The 16,094-nt window shown below is 33.9% G+C and overlaps 1 protein-coding gene across 3 annotated transcripts in view; it reads right to left on the reverse strand.

Moving 5' to 3' along the window:
* The window catches only part of LOC122042341 (actin-related protein 3-like), a 31,107-nt gene that overhangs the window by 545 nt on the left and 14,468 nt on the right, over positions 1–16,094 (reverse strand). For 2 of the 3 annotated variants that reach the window (XM_042602396.1, XM_042602395.1), the window contains exons 2-9: positions 12,815–13,049; positions 12,513–12,737; positions 12,110–12,256; positions 10,312–10,404; positions 8,515–8,634; positions 1,017–1,127; positions 833–955; positions 664–762 (exon numbers count right to left, since the gene is read on the reverse strand). In XM_042602396.1, coding sequence (XP_042458330.1) covers positions 664–762; positions 833–955; positions 1,017–1,127; positions 8,515–8,634; positions 10,312–10,404; positions 12,110–12,256; positions 12,513–12,737; positions 12,815–13,049 — 1,153 coding nt within the window. Of the gene's footprint in view, positions 1–663; positions 763–832; positions 956–1,016; positions 1,128–8,514; positions 8,635–10,311; positions 10,405–12,109; positions 12,257–12,512; positions 12,738–12,814; positions 13,050–16,094 lie in introns of those variants that run through there. The other variant, XR_006129201.1, reaches the window with a different exon arrangement.

Genomic DNA, 16,094 nt, shown 5'->3' on the forward strand with positions numbered 1-16,094 from the left:
GTAACGAATTTATTATTATTATTATTACTATTTCATATTTCATATTGTAGAGGAGAGGTATTTTTTTTTTTTTATAAAATACCAATTAGATCAAGTTTGTTATATAAAACTAAATGTTGGATTATAAGTCAAGATGGTATATGATCAATAAATGCTTCAGTGAAATAATGTGAAACTATAATAAATATATACATCAAAAAAGAAAAAAAAAATTGAAGACTTGATAATAATAATAAAATAAATTATTTAAATATAAATAATGATATAGTAGAGGATAGAATTCAATGACTAAATAAATATAAATCCAATTATCTAATTCTTTGAACTAACTAATCTTAGAGGTGACATCTTAGAGGTGATCGATTAATCTCATATAAATTTTCTATCAACCACTAAGGTAAATTATAAAACACTCACGGATGTCCATTCAAGTGACTAGCTATCTTAGGATTGTCTCACTGAAAGAAAATTCCAGCGGTGCGCCGCAATTGAAATTTAACCCTTAGATGTGTGGTTAATCACTTGGAGGACTTAGCCGTTGCACCGTTATCCTACCCGGGGGCAACCATATTGTGGTTAGGATTAAAGGAAATTATGAAGCATTGAAAAATTGCCTCCAAATTCAGCAGTAGACTCCAGACAATGAGGTGGAGAAATAAGTACCCCATAGAATTCAGGAGTAGAGGCAAGTATAGAACCTCCAAACCAAACTGCATGTCTCTGGATCGGATGGCTCACAACATTAACTTGAATAGGCTGAGACTGCAGAGGAATAATAAAGCGCAGTCAGTTTTGAGAACAGGTATTTGAAAAAGAATGTTAAAATATCTACTTTTACAACTTCAAGCTGGGCAGCAGAGGCTAAAATCCTAGTGTCGACAATCTTTTTCAAATCTCGTTGCAATCTCCTGTTGAAGTCCTTAAACATGGTTGATCCTCCTGACAGCACCACATTCTGAGGACAGAAGAAGTTACAGGAAGAAGAGGCTTGAACAGATGGATAAGACAATTCTAACCTTGTACAAAGCTCTTCTAGTGTCAATTGGAGCCGACTGGATGCACTTGTCAATGACAGAAGGTAAAGGACTGATAAAATCACTACTATAAATCTCAGGATGAAAAAATATCTACAAAATACGAGTATAAGAGGAAGATCAACACATTGTAAAGAGGAAAATGTCAAACATTACGTATAACAATGTGTAATGAGCACTAAAACATACTGATACCAGTATTACTCAAGGCTGCTGCGAATTCTCATATGCACAACATAGAGTGTTATATAACATATTAAAAGGTATTTGTGTTGAAGCATGGCTGTTATGCAATTGTGCACTGTGTTGAAGTATCAATTCCATCCATCCTTAGTCTCATATGGGAGAGTAGGAACCTTTGAAGGCTTATGTGAAGTAGGCATTTCTCGACCAGGTAAGCAGTTATTTTTAGATGCATTGGGCTGTTCCCAATATGAAGAGACAATCAAAGAGGGCTCCACATCTTGGGATGGATGACTTGTGAGAAAGCGTTTGCAAGCAATGGATACTAGCCTCTACCCTTCTATGTAAATATCAATCAATCGGGTACCCACAAAGTTTGCAGTGGATACTATACCCATATCGACCCTTCTATGTAAAGAGAAACCGATAGAGTACCCACAAAATTTTACCTACTCGTACCTACTGAGATGTTTTATATTTGTATCTATCCTATGATAACTCATACCCGTTCCATAATATAAAGATCGGGGTAACCATATCTGAATAAATGAGAAGAATACCTATGAGTACTTGCCAAAATTTCACTAGTTATCAAATAGAAAAATGAATGGTTGGGAATTTTAATTTACATATTTTCTATTTTTTTTAGGTATTCTTTACTCGTTTCTTTGAACTCAAACCCATCAACACTCATCTGGGTTTTAACTATTCTCCCTAATTTGTCCCGAGCCAATTTAATTAGTGCAAATGCCAAATTAAATGGGTTGAAAATCTTGGGTGTCCACTAATATTCATCCCATTGTGCCTCTACCCATGTAAAGGAATACATGAAGCAAATATAATGCGAACTTTCAGTTGATATAATGCAGATGATTATTATACAACTTGTATTAGTTTCACCATCTTCTAATTACATTTTTTTTGCTATAGTCTTTCAATGACAAAATACATTTCATTACTGGACTATGACATTCCAACATGCAAGTTAGTCTGAGAACAAATTCATGGGTCACATCCTCAAAGCCTAAAAATATAGAGAAACAAATAATTTTTCATAATATAGGATTTCAGATTTATTTATTTACATGCTAGAGATACTTAAACTTGAAAATTAATTAATTTGATTTAAAAAGCTTAGAATCGATAGAATGTTAAGAAGTTGCCCAAATGGCTTCTGTGTATCAGTATTTTTAACCATCGAGGTGGAATGGTAATGCAACTCTAAGAAAACAAGGTTTTGATGCTAATTGTCATTATCATCATTATTATCAAACTCAAGATACAAGGTTTTTTTCTATTCCACAAGTAATATTCATATTGAGATAATTAGATTGAGGTAGCTATGGGAAGGAATCATGAATAATACAATATGTGAGATTGAGGTAGCTATGGGAAGGAACCATACCTTAGCTATTGTTCTACCTTTAATTCCTCTAGTGACATCCCTATGCATGAAAGGTGTATAAGATGTGTTTTTGACATTTTGGTTAACTCCTAATAATGAGAGATGTGTCGACCTTTACTTGTTATTTTAGTTTTTAACCCAAACCAACCTTATTATTTGCTACCGTTTAGCCTTGTAACATTATATCAAGATATTTGGAGCATTTGTTAATCCTTTCTAGAATAGTCTTCATCTCATACAACAACAGCAACAACAACAACAACAACAACCAAGTCTTTTCTCACTAGGTGTAGTCGGCTATATGAATCCTTTTACGCCATTGAGCTCTATCTCTTATTATGTCATCATCTATATTTAAATAAATTTTATCTTGTTTTATTGTTGCTAACCAAGTCTTTTTTGATCTTCCTCTTCCTCGTTTGATATGCATGTTTATCATAGTTTCACATCGCCTAACTAGAGCATTTATTGGTCGTCTAAGTACATGTTCGTACCATCTTAAACGTGTTTCTCGGAGTTTGTCCTCAATAGATGCAACTCCGACTTTCTCTCTAATGCTCTCATTTCTTATTTTGTCCATCTTTGTATGTCCACACATCCACCTTAGCATCCTCATCTCTGCAACTCTCATCTTCTACTCATGTGCTCGAGTCATAGCCCAACATTCAGCTCCATATAACATAGCAGGTCTAACTGTTGTTTTATAGAACTTACCTTTAAGTTTAAAAGGTACTTTACGGTCACATAAAACACTCGACGCTCCTCTCCATTTCACCCATTCTGCTTGTATTCTATGTAAGACATCTCTCTCAATCCCTCCATCATTTTGTAAAAATGATCCTAAATATTTAAATCTCTCGGTTCCGGGCAACTCATCCTCTCCTATCTTAATAATTGTTTCATTACTTCTAATATTGCTAAACTTAATTTCCATATATTCTGTCTTTAATCTACTAACCTTAAAACCTTTCCCTTCTAGTGTTTCCCTCCAAGATTCTAGCTTACCATTACTCCTTCACGTGTCTCATCTACCAAAATAATATCATCTGCAAACAACATGCACCACGGTACTGTGTCTTGAATGTCAGTTCATTCATGATTAGTGTAAAAAGATAGAGACTCGGAGCTGATCTTTGATGTAACCTTATCTTTATGATAAACGCTTTAGTTAGTTCGCTTGAAATCTTCACTTTTGTCGTTACATCCTCATACATATCCTTAATTAGTTCAATATATGTTACGCTAACATCTCTTTTCTAAAATTCTCCATATAATTTCTCTTGGGACTCTATCATGCTTTTTCTAAGTCAATGAATACCATGTAGATCTTGTTTGCTCTCGATATTTTCAATTAATTGTCTAAGGAGATGATAGCTTCTATTGTCGACCTTCGAAGCATGAACTCAAATGTCATGGTCTCCTTCCTTAATTTTTTTTCTATTACTTTTTCCCAAAGTTTCATAGTATGACTCATTAGTTTAATACCCCTATAGTTTGCACAATTTTGTATGTCTCCCTTGTTCTTATATAAGGGAACTAGAGTACTTATCCTCCATTGATCAGGCATTCTTTTCGTTTTCAATATCATGTTAAATAATTTTGTAAGTCATTCAATACCTTGTCTCCCTAAGTACTTCCATACCTCTATCGGAATATCATCTGGTCCAACGGCTTTTCCATTATGCATCTTATTTAAAGTTTGTTTTACTTCTGAAGTTTGAATTCTACGATAAAAATTAAAATTTCTATGCTCATTTAACCTAATTAAATTACCTAAGTTAAGTTGGTCACCTAAACCTTCATTAAAAAGTTGATGAAAATACCTCTTCCATGGCTCTTTTATTTCTCCATCATTTACTAATACCCTATTACATTCATCTTTAATACATTTTATTTGGCTAAGATCTCTTGTTTTCCTTTCTCTCACTTTAGCTATTCTATAAATGTCTCTTTCCCCTTCTTTTGTATCCAATTTGTGATATAACCGTTCAAAAGTTTCATTTTTTACTTCACTCACTACTTTCTTAGATTCTTTCTTGGCTATTGTATATTTTTTTAAGTTTTCCTCGTTCTTACAAATATATAATTCCTTATAAGCTATTCGTTTTTCCTTCACTTTCTCTTGTACTTTCTCATTCCACCACCAAGATTTTTTACTTAGTGGTGCATGTCCCTTTAACTCACCGAGTACACTCTTAGCTACTATTTTCAACTTTGATACCATCTTATCCCATGTTGTATTAAAGTCATCGTATATCTCACCTAATACTTGTACTTTTATCTTCTCCTTAAATATATTTTGTTTCCCATCCTTTAACTTCCACCACTTAATTCTAGGAATTGTATATATTTTCTTTCTATTGATACTATGTTTGAGGTGTATATCTAACACTACTATCCTATGTTGGGTAATTAAGCTTTCTCCAGGGATGACTTTGCAATCTTTACAAATCTTTCTATCCTTCTTCCTAACCATAAGAAAGTCAATTTGCGATTTATTATTCCCACTTTTGAATGTGACTAAGTGTTCTTCTTTTTTCTTAAAAAACGTATTAGCTAATATAAGGTCATATGCTATCGCAAAATCTAATATAGTTTTCCCTTCCTCATTCCTCGTTTCAAACCCATAACTCCCATGTATTCTCTCATATTCCTCATTTTTCACTCCGACATGCCCATTTAGATTACCTCCTATTAAAATCATTTCATTTGGTGGAATATTTTGTAATATTTCATCTAAGTCCTCCCAAAACCTTGATTTGGTAGCTTCATCTAATCCTACTTGTGGTGTATATACGCTAATTATGTTCATAGTTTCTTTTGTCACTATTATCTTAAGGGCTATAATTCTATCCCCTTTTCTAACTACTCCTACAACTTCATCCTTTAACAAACTATCTACAATGATACCCACTCCATTTCTTACTTTACTCTTTCCAGTGTACCATAACTTAAAACCCGAGTTCTCTATCATCTTTGCCTTCTCGCCTGTCCATTTTGTCTCTTGTACACACAAAATACTAATTTTTCTCTTAATCATCGTATCTACTACCTCCATTGATTTACCAGTGAGAGTTCCTATATTCCATGTTCTAATCTTAGATTATTAATTTTCCTATCATATTTATACTTATCTAACCTATGGTGTAAGAACTCTTGCCTATTTAACACTACACCCAAGTTCTCATGGAGATGTAGCGGTCAGACGTTACAGTCGGACCCTGTAACGCGAACTCTTGCATATTTATCACTACATCCGAGTTCTGGAGATGTAGCGGTCCTTGCCGAGACATTACAGTCGGACCCTGTAACGCGAACTCTTGTATATTTATCACTATATCCGAGTTCTGGAGATGTAGCGGTCCTTGCCGAGACGTTACAGTCGGACCCTGCAACGCGTTCCTTCCGGATAACAATATAGCATTAGCACAATAGTTTAATGGATTCATTCATTGAATATTTGCCATAGTTTGACGCTGGCTGGCAACCTAACGCAACCCTCCTCCTTTATCCGGGCTTGGGACCGACCAACTAGTCTTCATCTCATAAAGTTGAAAATTCCAATTTTCATTTTTAAGTTCAAGTTGTTCAACATGTTCACATGTCAGATAAAAGGAATCTACCTTAGTCTTTCAATACTTCCTATATGCCTTGATCTTATTCTCAAACTTTGTTAGTTCCTTAAGCTAAAAATTCATCATTAGATAAGTCATTTACATTGAAATCACTTTCACCATCACTAGTATCTTCCCCTTCAAGTAGGATTTCTTTTTCATGTGTAATTGCTGAGAAAAATTTTATGGTGGCTTCATCAACAGATGACTTGATGTTTGTTATCATCCCAAGTAGTTGTAACTTTTTCTCTTTCCCTTTTCTTAGTTTTCTTTCCTATTCAATTTTAGGCATTCACTTTTGATATGTCATTTCTTATTACACTTGTAACATGTGATTCTTTGCTTCTTTTTATTTTCTCATCTTGTGCGCATCATCTTCTATATATGTCTTCCTTGCTCAATCTTTTTTGTCCAATCTTTTTCTTCACCATATTGGCAATTTGTGTAGCTTCATTTTCACTAGTATTTGATAAAGAGGATGATAATGATGATGATGCCTTGCCTTCTCTATCTGTAAATATCTCTTTTCTTTATCTCTTCATATATTTACTTTCAAGTTTTCATAAAGCTCCACAATGCAAAATGTCTTCAAGCTTGCATGTGCTTAGATCCTTTAATACTCAATAAAGGTCCACCATTGAACTCGACCTAGAAGTTCTAAGAAATTTTTTGAGTGCATTCTATATCAAATTCCTTGATGATTTGCTTGTATTAAATATGCATTTTGCCACAGTTTCTCCATTCTTCATTCTAATTTCTTAGGAGATTCCTTCTTTCTTTTCTTAATTCAGTGGAAATTTAAAAAGAAAAACCTTTAATTCAATAAGCTTGTCCTATACATATTGAGCATTCTTGTAGTGACTTTTTTATTCAATTCTTTTGAAAGGTCACAAATCAATGTATAAGTGTCTTTTTTGCAAGCTATATATATTCATCTTTATGATTTTTAGTCTATTTGAGCATCTTAATAAGATTTCCATTTTTGTCTCATGGCTTTTTATATTCCTCTTTCAAGACTATCATCATATCAAAGTTCAAGCGAAAATAAATCTCCATTTGCATCCTCCAATAGGCAAAGTTAATTCCTTCATACAATGGAGAACAATTGGTTAAGTAATCTCCTTGATTGCCACTCATTGCTCTAGGATATTAAGTTTTTTTTTTATTTAAGTAATAAGGATAACCTTGAATGCAATTAACTAGATAAAAAAAAAGTAAATAGACGATGAGTGTGTATAAAGATCAGAGTTGAGTGCAACTGAGATGTAAAGTGAAATATAAATAAAGATAAATAAATAACATAACGCTAACAAGAGATATAATGTAGTTTTGGAACACTAAGTTCTTACATTTATGGCCTATCAATCTGGTGCAATAATCCCAAAATAAAAATCACTATATTGCTCCTAGTCACGAAGCAGTAGGGTTGGCCTTGATAGTTTAAGATAAAAACTCAAGAAAATAAAACCTTAGCACAAATTTCCAGCCAACTCTCTTTACAACAATAGAATAAACAAATCTATAGATAGAAATTAATCCTAGGTGAGGAGAAATATTATTGAAGAGAGCTTTTAATGCAAGGATGAAATCTTGAACAAACCTTTCATAGCCCCTAGGCAATTCTTTGGCACTTCAACAAAGATAAAGGAACAATTCAAATGTTTTCGTACTTCTTGCGCTAAGAGAATCACCAAAATGGACTTTAAGCTGAGATCCAACAATAATATTTTTAATGTTTGGTTGGCTAAAAGCCGTTATGATCCTTAAATGTCAACATTCAAAACTTGATTGACTTCCAAAATTTTAGTCGTCTAAGCAGATTTTGTTGACTAAAAAATGTTTTGGCCGATCAAACTTGCAAACCTTCAAGTTTAGCTTAGAACACCATTTTCAGAAAACTAACACAAAGTTTGATCACCCAAATCTTAGTTACAAGTATAAATTTCCTATCATCTCTATAGGTCATCAAAATAAGATCTCTAAATAAGCCCGACTTAGATAACTCGGTGCTTCACAAGCTTGTCCATTAAGGTAGACACTTGACGCAGCTCAAAACTCACTCTCGAATGCCTATCAATCTTGATTACCTTTTAAATAATTTTTTCAATAAACTGAGTTCAACAACCTTTACATGCTTGTAAACAAATCATAAAATGCAAAGCACTCATAAAATGTAAATAAACCTTTACATGCTTTAAATAATTTTTTCAATAAACATGAGTTCATTAGAATGAACATGCAGCATAGGTTAGTTGCAACATTAGATTGAAAAACTCACCTCAGGACCAAGAAAGCGCTCATATCCAATATCACAGGTATATGATACTCCAGTCTTTGGTTTAATACCAGTCCACTGCTTAGTATACTTACGAGGGTCCTTATCATGTTTATTGAACTCCTAACAGTAGTGAAAAATATTAGGTAATGATATTGGACAAGTAACAACATTCATCATCAAAGTTCTTTTTGTGATTCTTTATCATAATCATAAGTGCAATTTGGCTTAATAATTGTGTATACAACAATCAGCATCCATTCTCTAGTGGGAAAGAATACAACACACCCAAAAGTGACTTGATCATCCATTAGACTCTAAACTTAGGGGGCGTTTGGTTTAGGGGAATAGGAGTGGGGAATGGGAATGGGAATCATTGATTGTCATTGTTAATGTTTGGATTATAGGAATAAAAATACAAATAAGGGAATGAATCCTTGAAATTGGGTAATAACTCATTCCCATGTACCTCCCCTTCAATGAGTCATTACCCTATTTTCATCAATCAAAATATTCCCTTATTCCAAAAATACCCTTGACCTAAAACTAAAATTTTCTCCCTTAATATCAAATATTAAAATATATTTATTTATTTTTTCTTTCATATCACTTCTCTCTCCTTATTCTCTCTCATCATATTTTCTCTCTCATCATATTTTTTCTCTCATCATTTTATCACACACTTTCTCTCTCCTTAATCTCTCCTATCACGCTCGGTTTCCTCTTTTTTTTTATTACACTTTCTCTCTCATCATACTTTCTCTCTCCACAATCTCTTCCATCACACTCTCTTCTTTTTTTTCTCATCATACTTTCTCTCTCATCATACTTTCTCTCTCATCATACTTTCTCTCTCCTCAATCTCTCCCATCACACTCTCTTCTCTTTTTTTCTCATCACACTTTCTCTCTCCTCAATCTCCCTTGTCACACTTCCTCCTTTTTTTCCTCAACACACTTTCTCTCTCATCATACTTTCTCTCTCCTCAATCTCTCCCATCACACTCATTGTTTTTTTTTCTCATCACACTTTTTCTCTCATCATACTTTCTCTCTCCTCAATCTCTCTCATCACACTCTCTTCTCATTTTTCCTCATTACATTTTCTTTGTCTTCATCCTCTCCCATCATATTTTCTTTCACATCATATTTTCTCCCTCATCTTCTCTCATCATGCTCTCTCCTATCACACTCTCTTTTCTCATTTTCTCTCATCACACTTTCTCTCTCTTCATTCTTTCTCTCTTATCATACTTTCTCTCTCATCATTTTCTTTCATCATATTTTTCTCTCATATTCATCTTTCTCTCACATCTAATTTTTTCTTATTTTCCTTTAAGGGTAAAAAAAGAAATTTTGATTTATTCCGATAGAAAATATGCAACTAACCAAACATTGCTTTTAAGAGTGATATCATGCTCATATTCATTCTCATTCCACAATATAATGATTCCCATTCCGATTCCTATTCCTAGGAAAGAACCAAATGCCCCCTTAAATTATCAAATTGCTCTAAACATAAAATAATTAAATACTTACTGGTAATGTGAGTTTGATAGCAAGGTCAGCATTTTGTTATGTATAACTGAGGGCAAACTTAAAATTGAGCACTTTAAGCTTTTGTGAGTTAGAAAGTGGTAGAACTGATCACTCTTATTTGGCATGTGACAGTTTTTCCCTTTATCTAGTATCATTGATACATCTTTTGCATAAGGAGCTTGAAGCCATGCAAAATGCAGAAATATATGATGCAGAGGAGCTTATGCATCCTCCTTTCCCAGAAATCATATCTTTAACTAACCTTCACAATATCTGAACAAGTGTAACAATACAGTTCTTTGACCTTCCTTGCTACTTCCAATGAATCTTCTGGTGGTATATGTTCTCCTCTCTCCTATATGATAAGATAAGTGTTAATAGGTAATTACAAGCACAATATAGCTAACTCGAAGAAGTTGACAATTACAATAGGTCATAACTGGGAGTATCATAGGAGTTAGTTTATCAAGAAAAACACTGGCGTATGTTGTGCTAATGTGCAGAAAAGTACAAATCTGAAACCTGATAAAAATACAGAAATAGTACTACTGGAGGATCCAAAAAGTAAGTAACCAATATTATGCACTTAATTTACATCTTATAAGGAAGTCCACCCATGACAAACCAGTCATGGCCAATCCCAAGTCCGGATAATGGAGGAGGGTTGCATTAGGTTGCCGGCCAACGTTAAACTATGTCAAATGTTCAATGAATGGATAGGCGACCCCACCTAGTGGGATAAACCTTGGTTGTTGTTGTAATTTACATCTTATAAGGGGTTTATCTGACTATATTGACACTGATAAGAATCTCAACCCACATTTAATGCTTGCCAATAATTAAAATCATTATCTGGAGAGATAAACTAGGATATCAACAAAATCAAGGAGAAGCCACTCTTTTAAGTAACGGTTTAAGTTCAAATCGAACAAAACTGAATTAACATATAAACCAAATTGAAACTAAATCAAAATGATCAGTTCGGACTGATTAAATTTGGTTTGAACTGAATCTGCAATCAAACAAATTAATTATTTTACTAGACTACCATTTAATGCATTCAGACTATAACTTTTTATCTTCAAAGTCAAAAAATGTTGCAGCCCTGATGCTGAACTCAAGATTCTCATTAACACTAATTTTCAAAAATCTTGCAGAGTTCCGGTTACATTCCAACTATATATATTTTCTGGAAATTGAAATAATTCATGACAACAAAAAAAATTGATAATCCCAGTTAGCCTCATTGATTATCCCTGGGGTGGTTGACAACAAAAAAAAAAATGATAATCTCAGTTAGCCTCATTGACTATCCCTGGGGTGGTTGACACTTCCTATCTCTTTCAGTACAATTAACTAGCTAAAAAACTTCCATTGACTATTTCTAACTCAGAAATTCATGCAACTACATGTAACAAAGATATTAGTGTTTACAATATATAAACTGAAACCAAGATATAGAAGGATTTAGCTTCGACATAGTTCCTTCATACATTTAGATTCACCTGCCAACAAAAGTGATTGCCTATAAGAATATACACGAAACCAAAACATAGAAAATATTAAGCTTCAACATAGTTTCTTAATCCATATAGATTGACTAGTATGATCAATAGTTCATTTGGTTTCCATATATGCCTATTGACTATCATGAAAATATTGATTAAAAATCTTCTAAAATTCAAGCCATATTTGATGACATTTCAGATGCTAAATTTTTTTTCTGTTCAACAAAAATCTTTCAAACAATGTGTTGAAAACTAAACAAAATTAATCGCATATATTGCAGTGAGAAAGTTCCACTTGTATGATCGACCAAATTAGTTGGTATAATAATAGGGCAGCCTGTGCGGGGTATGGGGAAGGCTCAAACCACATTGAGTCTCTTATACATAACCTTACCTTGCATTTTTGCAAGAGATTATTTCCACAACTCGAACCCGTGACCTCAAGATCACATGACAACAACTTTACAGTCTTTACTATTGTGCCGAGGCTCCCCTCCAAATTAGCTGATATAATACAGGGTGAAAAAAGTTTTAACATAGAAGATGTTCTACCTTCATAAGCTGTTGAACAAATTGAGTAACATCCTTGCCAGCAATAGGAATGGATTTGATGCTACCTCCAATCACATAACCATCAGCCACTGGCACTACATGAGTAGCTCCATCTCCAACATCTACAACAACGCCTGTCATTTCGCACTGAAAAGTGGAAGCCAACTTTCAAAACAAAGAGTTTATAGCTACATCACTCAAAATAAACTTACAACAAAAATCCCCACTATCAGAAACTTACACTAGCTAATAATTAAATCTGATAAAATATTTCTGATAGAAATCAGAATTGATTTTGAGCTTCTATTAGAATTGATTTTGAGCGATATCTCATGATGAGAATTTCAGGAGACTAAGATAATATAATTTGGAATCATCAACCATACCACATTTAAAATCTAACCTTTGAAGTAGTGTACCCGGCTGCAAGGGCAAGGACAGGTTGAACAGCAATATATAACCCAGGGACATTAAACGTCTCGAACATGATTTCTCCTGCATATTCTCGATTCTCAGGTGCAGTAAGTGGGCTTTCAGTTAGGAGGAAATAATGATCTTCTGGATCACAGCGCAAGTAATTGAAAATACATTGCTGCCAAAATCTTTCCATTGCATCCCAATTCTCCACCTGCAAAAGGGTATTTTAACTTCTGTACATGATGAGGGCTATGCAATAATGAATTGCCAATTCTTCACGGTTCATACCTGACCATTCCGAACAGGGTAACTAAGACTGTATGTGTTACTAACACGAAAACGCTGTAAAGCATCTTCCCCAATTAAATAATCAAGATCTGCCATTACACTTGCATTATGCTGTGCCATCCAATTTCCTTTAGTAGGGCCTCTAGATTGATTTGAAAAGGATTCATTGGTAGCAACAACAGTGGGTATGGTGAAGCAAGGTTCTACATTGCCAGCAAATCCCAACTTGGTATACCTAAGCATAAAACAAATTTGTCAGTGAAGAAAACAACAGATAAAAATATACAAAGAATACATGGAGCATGTGCCATGTGCAAGCTTTGTGACCACTGGAAGTATGGGGCATGTGTAGACTTTCTAGTTTCATACAAAGGTTGACATGAAAATGACTAAGAAAGCATGATGCAGAAAAGGAATCTAATCAACCAATATTTGAAGTTTGAATTCTGATTTGAGTTTTTTCTCTTTTTATTGCACAAGACAAGTGAGTATATATATTGATATTAAAAGATATGTACATGTACATTTCAGACCAAAACTTGTCATGCAAAAAGAAACTCTCACATCTCTGCTATCTGTTACTACTATCTCATATGCAAGGGGAAAAACTCTGACAAAACTATCTGCATGTTGCTAATTTCCTAAAGGAAAAACAAACTGGGTAACCAATTACCTTCATAATCAAAACTTTTAAACATGAAATTTCATAGCAGCCTTAAACTCATAGCAGCTCAAGGAGAAAATATAGCATCCCAAATCCAGGACTTAAGGCAACGTGCCATAAAGCATGTTAATGCAGTTTGCAGTCATTAAATGCAGCAAATTGAGCAGCCATAGAATGCCAAATTCAGGGAAGTGGCGTGCCATATGCAAAATCTTATAGGGATCAATTACTAACCCCAAAATAGGTTCAACATTAGAATACAACAAATGCAAGGATAAACGACCCGCAATTAATCCAAAACGAAGTACCTCGCAAATATATATCAATATATAGGGTAAATGACTTGCAATCCACCTAGTAAAAATGTATCATATATATGGGGTGAACAACCCACAATCCACCTAAAATATATAAAGATTGAATGACCCACAATCCACCCAGAAATGCTACTCACAAAATAAAGGTGAATGACTCACAATTCATCCAGCGAGATAGACTTCTCATGTAAAATGGATAAAGCCTACAAACGCATGAAAAAAATAATAACAATAATCAAGGATCCCTCCTGAGAGTAGAGCCAAATACTCTATAATATAAATAATTCATTTATTTATTTATTTTGGCATAAGAAGTCACACAACTCCTTTAGAGTGTGGAACCAAAGCTCTATAGTATGAGTGTTGCATTTATTGTCTATTCAAATTTAATATGAGTAATGCAATCCCTTTCGGAGCATGCAACCCAAGCTCTGTAGTATAATTTCTTTATTATTCTATTAGTTAACATAATTAATTATGTAATTTAATTTGTCATGGTTCTCAAAAGGGAACAAGCAACCTAGATATAACAAATATAGAAGGGCAAGCAATATGGGAGAAAATTACATGCAATAAGAGTAGAGATGAGATCACAAATAATTCTATTTCCAACAATTACATAATTGACTTACTTTCATAAATTAGATCATACACAAGGTAAATGAACTGAAACAAACAAGAATAAACCCACTTCGCTAAGAGTTTCCATATGAATATTTATTTGATCCCATAATGAGCCTAACCATAACTCAACTTACAGAAACAAATTCAACCCCTATATGACCTTAACCATCCATCTAGATAAAAATGTCGTGGACTATAACTTACCTTAAACATGCAATACAAAAGTGGCATACCATCACTTGATAAGATCTAACAAGGGTGTCCATGACTCAATCCATATTACAAAACTTTATTTTAGATAAAAAGCAAGCAAGTACGCTTTACCTCAAGGCACGCTTCAGTTCCATCCATCCTAACTTGCCCCTTAATCACTGACATAGCACATAGCACACTAGATAGGGTGAGGAGAAATCTGAATTGGGTTTACTAGAAGGAAAAGAAAAAGCTTGCTCTAAATGATAGAGTTTAGATCCCATGTTGTTGCAAGAATAAGTGTCGCTACTCACTAGTGGCTCGATCTGACCCACTAAAATCATTGCCTTATATGCTTGTAGCATCCACAAGCACAGTTCCAATGGCTGCTAAGAGGATGCTCGACAGAGATGGGTTTCCTTTCAGGTATGATGTCACAATAAGCAGCGAGAGTGATGGCAATAAAGGCGATGACGGTAGCACTATGTCCTCTGATCAATGATGACGAGAAAGGAACGAGGTCTTTCGCGATTAGGTTTTCTCAAAAGAAGAGGTGGGATGATGATAGCATGGCTACCACTTTAGGGCAACAACAACAGTAGGGCTGCGACAGCGGCAAGGTGGCAATGACAAGAGGTCAACAATGATGGAAGGGTGACAACTATTGGGTAGATGGGAAAGAAAAACATAGTCAGGGAGTGAGGAAGAGGAAAAATTAGGTTATTAATTGGAATTTTGCAAATTAATCTATTAATTTAAAGTTTACAATTAGGTTCCCAAAAACCAATACTATAAAATCCTACACCCCCAAAAAAAGAAATTTGGTCCTCTAAATTTGACTTACCCACAAGGCAAAATAAGAGTATTGAACTCACATTTTATTTTCTCATTCTTGAGTTATCTCTAGTTTAATGTATTGTTAAAATAGCATTTAAAGTTAATCTGAATTGAACCTAGACTACAAACACTAAATCTCAGTATTATACTTTCATAATTCTCACAATAGTTCAATTAGAGACTTATCTAAGGTAACATTTATTTTCGTTCAAATTTAACTAGATTAACTCAGCTCCAATTTGAGGCCAAAAACTCAAACGCCCTGAAAGTGAATATTCTTCATATCAAACCACGATCTTAAACTCAAATTTGATTAAAATAATATTTAAAAAAAACTAGAATTATACTCAAAACACTGCCTTCCCTTATTCACAAGGATCTCTGCTCTTCTAATCTTCAAATTTCTCACAATCTATGCCTTGAGAATTCTAGATCATTTTTATACATCATTTGGATTCACCACTCAGAACTCTGAATATCATCATGCTATTGGCTAACAATTTTAAATCTTGGCTTATAACTGATATATCTCAATCACCAAGTCACAATCACAATTTAACAACTATCCTCCATGTCTAGGTCCACCAATAACTATTTCAAGATTTTCTAGCTTGCAACTTTTCCAAAGTTAATCTAAAAGAGGTCC

The sequence above is a fragment of the Zingiber officinale genome, chromosome 2A, assembly GCF_018446385.1.
Source record: "Zingiber officinale cultivar Zhangliang chromosome 2A, Zo_v1.1, whole genome shotgun sequence".
Lineage (NCBI taxonomy): Eukaryota > Viridiplantae > Streptophyta > Magnoliopsida > Zingiberales > Zingiberaceae > Zingiber > Zingiber officinale.